Genomic DNA, 8,028 nt, shown 5'->3' on the forward strand with positions numbered 1-8,028 from the left:
AAACCTATAACCTTCCTTCCATTCATCCTTCCTTCCTTCTAACCTATAACCTTCCTTCCTTCCTTCCTTCCTGTATCCTTCATCCTTCCTTCCTTCCATCCATCCATCCATCCATCCTATATCCTTCATCCTTCCTTCCTTCTAACCTGTATCCTTCCTTCCTTCCTTCCTTCCTTCCTTCCTATATCCTTCATCCTTCCTTCCTTCCTTCCTTCCTTACATCCATCCATCCTATATCCTTCATCCTTTCATCCTTTCATTCTTCCTTCCTTCCTTCCTTCCATCCTGTATCCTTCATCCTTTCATTCATCCTTCCTTCCAACCTATATCCTTCCATCGATCCTATATCCTTCCTCCCTTCCTTCCTTCCTTCCTCCTTCCTCCTCCTCCTCCTCCTCACCGTTCCTCCGTTGCAGCTCCTCCTTCCCGTTCTTGCTGCTGCCGGTCGCCGTCCTTCGGGCCGACGAGCTCTTGCTGGTGTTCAGCTTCCCGGAGCCGTTGCTCGACACCGAGCCGTCCTCCTCGCTTGGCAACCGGCTGCGGTCACCATGGCAACAGAGGGAGAGAGAGAGAGAGAGAGAGAGAGAGATGGGAGAGAGGCGAGTGAGCGGGTACATGTACAGGGCATCACCTCGCGCTGTCGGCTTCAACGGGAAATTTTAAAAAAGAACATTGACTGAATATTAAAATAATAATAACGAGGAAGATTAAAAATGCTTCACGAGCTGAACACATGTTGTTGTTCCACCTGAAGAGATACAACATGAGATGCAAAGAAAAACTTGATTTGTGTCTAAAATCACAGCTTGTTTCAAACATTTTTTGGTTTGAGACACCTGCAGAATTCAACAAGTCACAACTAAAGACTGTTTCCTCTAATCACTGTCTGTTTTCTGAGTCCTGAAGGAGACACAACCTATAAATGTTTAAGGTGATCCAGCAAACCCTGCAAGAACACACATTTCTGTGTGTTCTGGTATCAAAACATTGATGAAGGATGAAGCTTGGCTAAGATCCTGTAGATTGTAGAGATGACCTGGAGGTGAGGAAATTTGTTTTTTCTCCATCTGCTGACTCTCGACACCCTCAGAATCAGCTGATTCTTTATCTACAGTAACTGGATTTTATTTAAACTTTTTAGCTTAAAAAAAGAAAAAGGAAAAAAAAAAAAAAAAAAANGAAATTCGGCCGCCTCGGCTTGCCATTGAACAGGAAGCGGCGCTGAAATGGGCCGTACGTGTGCGTTTCCAAAACCCAACAAGAAATCCGCCATTTTGAAAAAATAGCGAGCATGCCCGACGATTTTCGCTCATTTTTGGCCATTTTCACAATCTATCTTCTCCTAGGGGGAACGTCGTACACACCTGAAATTTGGCCAGCACAAGCTACAGGACGTGGGGATTGAAAGTTATTAAAAAGTCAGCAAAAGTCTGACGGCGTGGAAATGGCAGCCGACGCAATTTCAATGAAAGGCCATTTTGCACATTTCCACTGTGTTTCCGGCATTCGAAGGAGTCCCGTCAGAAGGCCGTTTCACCTAGACCCACGAAATTTGGTGGGCATGTGTAGCAGGTCAGGACGCACAAAAAAGTAAATCAGAGCCAAGCCCTAAACCCAACAGGAAGTCCGCCATTTTGAAAAAACTTTGAGAATTTTAGCGATTTTCGCTAATTTTTGGCCATTTTCAAAATCTACCTCCTCTCACAGGGAAGGTCGTACACACCTGTACTTTGGCCAGCACAAACTACAGGAGGTGGTGATTACACGTTATTAAAACGGTCTGCCAAAGTCTGACGGCGTGGAAATGGCGATCACCGGAAATAAAACGAGACGTGGTGAGTAACTGGCCTGTATGAGCTCCGATCGGCCTGAAACTTTAGACACCTGCTCCCAGTCCCAGCCACAGACGAAGCATTTGGTTCCTCAAGTTGATGCATTCTGCAAGTTAGAAAGTGTGCAGGAGTGTTTTTGAAACTTTTGCATCTGAATGAAGAACCATCGAAGTCAAAGCAGCTGCGTTGAACCTCCCAAAACGGGCTTCTCACATCACGCTGCAGCAACATTCCCTCGTTTAATCTTCTCTTCAAAACTCAGAGTCAGAGGTGCATCAGTTTGGTCTCATCTGAAGCCCAGACGTCGTTCTGCTACCTAATGAATGCACCGGTCTTTCAGCAGCTACAAGTCACGAGTGCAGAATTCAGCAGCAACGAAACTTTGTGACTCATAAAAACTGTGTCCTGTGGAGCCGAGCCTTGACATTCATTAGTGAGCAGGGTGGAGAACATCCAGCTCGGGTAATTTCTGCTAATGAGAGGACACGGTTTTCTGTCCTTTACTGGAAATGTCAAGAAAACTGTTCGTCCAAAAGTGAACTTTAGCCGCCCTGGATTTAAACGGCTCCCTCTGGGTTGGTGCTGCTGAAACAACCTGGACACAGAGAGGTCATCGGAGTTCACTCTAACTCGCTTTCCTGCAACTTTTTTAGAGCTAAAGTTGTAATTTAATCACGTTATAATTGATGTTTTGTCCTCGTGAAGTTTCATTCTGTAACTAGACATTCTTAAAAACTTCTGTATTTATGCAACGCTCAAGTTTTAAACTGAGATCAGCAGACGTATCGCACGGATAACGAGATAAATGTTTAATATTTAAGATCTAGAATTAAACATTTAACACCTAAAACAGTAAAAGATAAAGCATCAGGAGCGATTATTCTAAGGCAGCACCATTTAACAACTAGAAACCAAGTTCAAGTTTGAAAGTTATTGCAAAAGGAAAAGGTAAAAACTAATCATGTGAATATTCTTTGCTGCAGAATTCAAGTCTGCAACAAAAATCTTTGGTTCAATTCGCACCTTCAGCTCATGTAATTGTTGTTTTTGGCACAAAAAGTGCATCAAAGTTGACATTTTTTCACCAGATTTTGGAAAAACACACCAAATTTAAACAGTGTAAAGCAAAGTTAGACAAATAATTCATAAAATAAATTAGAAACAATGCAAAAGCAAACAGAACCTTCATGGCTGATGTGGTTCAGGTGGATGAGATGTCCGTTCAACAAGGTGAAGATTCTGCTGCGTATTCACATTTAAGGACACTTTTTAGCTCAAACTGCTCTTTTCCCTCCCATCAGCTCACTAAGTCTGATGATTGTGTCGCATGTGTTTCATTTATGCTTCTTAACGAGTTGCTAATTGCGCCGCTGCTGGAGCGGCTTCTCGTCTTCATCTGATTTTAATGCAGCCGACTTGTAATGACCAGGTGATGTGCTTCGTCTCTGGTGTCAGACCTGCAGTAGAATGTGTTGCTATCTGCTCATTAGCTCCTGTTCATCACTAAATCAGAGGCTTTTCCATTTATTTCTTGTCTGAAATCACAGAAACCGTGTCATGAAATGTGCTTATTTGCTCTTGTGTCGTTTGGTTCCAGCCTCACAACCCTAAACCTCCTCACACCAGGCAGCTCGCTCTGGGCTCTGAGTCGAGGTGTTTTCTCGCCTCGTGTCTCCAAACAGCCTCCCGCTAACACCGGACTTATCCCCGGATCGAGTCAGTCTGTCGGAGGCTTCGCTGCTTACTCTGGGCTCCGCTCGAGCAAACACGGATGTCCGGACTTTGCCGAGGATCTCGGGGTTTGTCGCCGGCTTGTTCTGCGACCGAAGCAGCTGCTGGAGAACTCTGTGTTTGTCTGAGCGGCTCGCTGGCTCGGTTCTGGACCTGAGAACAACTGCCGCTGGGATCTGATGAACCATGGAGCCGTGCTGACGCCAGCAGAACAACCATAAAGTTCTAAATGTCCTGGTTTTAGAGTGAACCCAGTTTAGGGCTGAACAAAACGCTGAAGTCTGTAAGAACCCTAACTCCTAACCCTTCTACATAAAGCTTTGGACCAATCATCAGACTGTTTGTTGTTTTCTTTGACAAATCAGCAAAACAAAACATCACCATTGATAATTTATCTAGAATTGTGTTATTCTGTAAATAAACTGATTGTAAATAAAGTTTTATGGACAGTTTTGAACCATATTTATTTGAATTATTTACTTTTAATTTATAGGCTTTTCCCTGTTTTGTTAAATTAAAAAAATAATAAAAAATCACTGAAAAAAATGTATGAATTTACATTTTACAATTTACAAAAATCTAACTATCTAAACAGTAAGTGTTGTATTTTAATTCATTAAAATGTGTGGCTGGAAAAAAACACATTTTTACTGTATTTAAATCTGAAAAGAATTTTTTTTTTGTACTTTTTTTTGTAAAAAAAAAAAGAAAGAAAGAAAAGAAAAGAAAAGAAAAGAAAAGAAATAAAATACATTTTTAAAAATGAATAAAAAAATCAAATAATTTTTTTTTTTATATTAAGCACTGAAAAAATTGTATATTATTGTTTTCACAGATTTTATTTTATTTTTGTGAAATTACAGATAAAATTAATCAAAATCACTAATATACAGTATTTATTTATTTATTTATTTATTTATTTATTTACATGTTGGCTGTCCAAAACTGTATTTACTGCTTATTTTTTATGTTTGACTCTTGAATCAAAGTGTTTTACTGTCTTAAAATGAGCTAAAAATATGAATATTTTACAGATATTTGCTGTTATTGTCACTCTGTTTGCACTTTTTGAACACAGTCGTATCGTTCTCTGTCTGACGCTGCAGCTGTTCAATAAAGAAACAAACAGGAAATAACTCAAAACAGCTGGAAGCAACAAACCGAACTTGTCAATAAACCCAAATGCAATTCATTCATCTGTTGTTCTGATTTATATTGTGTGTATATATATTTATATATATAGTGCGTAACCGTCTAAACTCAGATTAATTAACAGTGAGCTGCTCCCACTAACGAACAAAGATGTCTCACCCTCCCTTGTGCAGGTCGGCAGACGGAGGCCTCTTGCCGCCGGTGCCGTCCTGGTGGACCTTCTTGTCCAGCGACATCGACAGAGGAGCGTCTCGGACGGGGAGCCCCAGCACCAGCGTCTCCTTGGTGACGGAGACGGCCTCGTCGCCGGTCCGGCCCATGTGCTTCTTGGCGTAGTCGAACCCCTGGACGGGCTGGTGAGAGAGAGGACGACACCGCTCAGGTCAGAGACAAACCAGAACCCAGGAGGTGTTCTGAACGGACGGAGCGACAGCAACCAGCTCATGCAAACGCCTTAAAAACGCCACAGCAACGTTCAGCAGCACAGATTCCAGATTTACAGGCCGATGGGAGGAAACGCTGTGATTCAGACCCACAGTGATGGATGAGCGAAGCAGAAACACCACGATGCAGGAACACAGCAACGACAATCGAGTCAGAACCGAAGCAAGCAGTGGGTCGGGCGACATCCGGGTCGTTGCTTCAGCAGAGTGAGAATAAAACAACCACTGAACCAAAGCATGAGCAGGAATTATCCTAATAAATAAGAGGGTTATAGGAACCGTCTGTGTCAGGAAACGGATCAACGGTGAAGCTTCATGTGATAATAAACCACAATTCAGTGACATTAAGTCCAAACTAAAGGAACTTAGTCAAAAGCACAAGAGAGGAAAAACACATTTTAGGATATGAAGTCAAAGTTGTCGTTGTTTCCATCACGTCCAACATTCTGCTTTAGTACAAATAAACGTTTAATGAAACACATCGACCATGAAGTCTGATTAATTAACTATAACTATTAAATATAATGAAGAACTATAAAGCACCTCTCAGGCCGGGAGAGCTGCTGTCGGTCAGAATCACACCGACGGGCTTCTCTTTACGGAGGTTTGGGCTCGACTGATGAGCGTTTAGCGATCAAGGAGGCCGACCAGAACCAGCTGGTTCTGTGTCTGCAGAGTTCTACCTTCAGACTGTGAATGTTCCAGAGGTCCAGGTCCTTGAAATCCACAGAGGAGGATCCAGACTGATCACTTTAATGGACTTTTTGTCAAAAACTGTTAAAAATGACTCAAAAAAAAAAAAGTTCAGAACTACATGAAATCGTCCAAAACGACACAAAAATGTCCCAAATTAGTGTTTGTCCAGTGGTCCGGTGTTCAGACTGAGACTCCTGGATGGACGTAGAACTGATCTGGTGTCAGGTTCTAGCAGAACCCAGATGTGTGTTTCACTCTAAAATTGTTGTTAATTATCAGAAAATGCAGAAAATTTGTTTAAAATCACACAAAAATTCATCTAAAATGACTCAATTGTTATGCAAGGTGACTCAATTTGTCCAAAATGACTAAAAATGATCCAAAATTACAAAAGAAATTACCAAAATGACTCAGAAATTATCCAAATTGACTGAAAATCTGCTCAGAATGACATTAAAATGATCTAAAATGACAAAAAATGGACTTAAAATGACTCAATAATTGTCCAAAATGATTTCAGATTCTTCAAAATCACTCAATTGTCCATTATAGGAAAAAATGGTGCTGAACAGAAACCAGGTCCAGTGTTCAGACCTGGATGAATGTAGAACTGATCTGGTGTCAGGTTCTAGCAGAACCCAGATGTGTTCTTCCTCCTAAATGTCATGTGTCTATCTGCTGTACTGATGAAGTTCTGAGGCTCAGAAATGATGGAAAAAGTCCATTAAAGTGATCAATCTGGACCCTCCTCTGTGGACTTCAAGGACCTGGACCTCTGGAACATTCACAGTCTGAAGGTAGAACTCTGGTCAGTAGATGAAGGTTCTGCAGATGCAGAACCAGATGTTCTGAGGAGGTTCTGAGATGGAACGTTTTTATATGGAATGACCTGTAATGCAGCTTTAAGTGTCCAGACTGTCAGGTTCTCGTCTCCTGTGAACAGAATCAGGTTGTCTGTCTGGACCATCAGCTCCTCGTCGTCCATGGAGCCAGTAAACTGAGCGTTTTGTGGTTTGATCAACGAGCCTTCACGTGTCAGGAATCCGTCTCCTGCATATTAAAGCGACGCTGCAGAAAAGCTCCTATTTGAGATAAAAGTAATTGGACGGACATCCCTCCTCCTCCTCCTCCTCCTCCCCATCGGTCTTTATCAGGCCCCAAACACCAGAGAAATAAATGAATAATAAAGCTTAACGGCACCTTTGAAGTCGTAAAGAGACGGAGCGTTAAAAAAAAGAAAGAAAGAAAAGCTGCAGAAGAAGCAGCAGCGTTTGTTCCTCCTAAAGCCTCGGAGGCCGGGACGCGTTCTTTGTGCCGCTAAACGCCTTTCAGTTTAGGGAGCAGGAAAAATAAAAACGAGGAGCGATCGACCCACTTTGGGTTACGCAACAAACCAAACCCTGATTTCTTTTTCTGGTTCCAGCCGCTCTGAAGTGGGACGCGGTTGGTGATGCGAGCTGAAGTCGGCGAGCGTGTGCGGTGAAGCAGCGCCTCCGCCATGCAGCCGCCACGTGGCCGCAGGAAGCCGTACGTGTGCACGTAGCGCCCGCCCGCTGAGACCACGCACGATGAGGCGCAGTGAATGCAACGCTCCACGGGCACCGACGGCGGCGTGGTTCTGACGGCGGCTGGGCCCAGTGGCTGATGGGTAACGAGGATGGACTCTGAGAAACTACATAAAGCTGATTTAAGCACAGTAAAGCTGTAATATCCTGATTTTTGGTGATTATTTGCAGGTTTTTGGGTCTTTTTTTGTCAACATTTAACTTAATATTTTTTAAAAATTTTATTAGAAATTATCTTTAACTTCAGAAAACTGTGAAAACCTAAAAGAAAAAAATAATAGTAAAAAATAATATTTACAAATTTCCGATCCCTAGTTTATTAATATTTAAATAAAATAATGATAAATATCTGTAAAGTTTGTTTTTGTTTTACATTTTAAAAAAGTAGTTTCATGAGGACACTAAATAAACAGCTGTTTATAAAAATACAGATTTTTTAAATTGTTGTTTTGTTTTTTACAGTTAACAGATAAATTCATATTTCATGCGGTGAAAATATCAGGAAATCTTCCAGGAAATGAACTTCAAAATGTTCTTTTATTGTCCCTCCGTCCACCTCCGTCATCCCTCCGTCCACCTCCAGCGTCCCTCCATCCACCTCCAACGTCC

At 42.0% G+C, this 8,028-nt stretch overlaps 1 protein-coding gene across 1 annotated transcript in view; it reads right to left on the reverse strand.

Annotated features, from left to right (window-relative positions):
• Positions 1-400: 400 nt before the first annotated feature.
• The window catches only part of LOC103369808 (UPF0606 protein KIAA1549L-like), a gene marked incomplete at its 3' end in the record, with an annotated part of 83,074 nt that continues 75,446 nt past the window's right edge, over positions 401-8,028 (reverse strand). Inside the window, exons 13-14 of the mRNA XM_008298624.1 lie at positions 4,875-5,068; positions 401-537 (exon numbers count right to left, since the gene is read on the reverse strand). Coding sequence (XP_008296846.1) covers positions 401-537; positions 4,875-5,068 — 331 coding nt within the window. The remainder of the gene's footprint in view (positions 538-4,874; positions 5,069-8,028) is intronic.

The sequence above is a fragment of the Stegastes partitus genome, unplaced genomic scaffold (genome assembly GCF_000690725.1).
Source record: "Stegastes partitus isolate 25-593 unplaced genomic scaffold, Stegastes_partitus-1.0.2 Scaffold1333, whole genome shotgun sequence".
NCBI classification, from domain to species: domain Eukaryota; kingdom Metazoa; phylum Chordata; class Actinopteri; family Pomacentridae; genus Stegastes; species Stegastes partitus.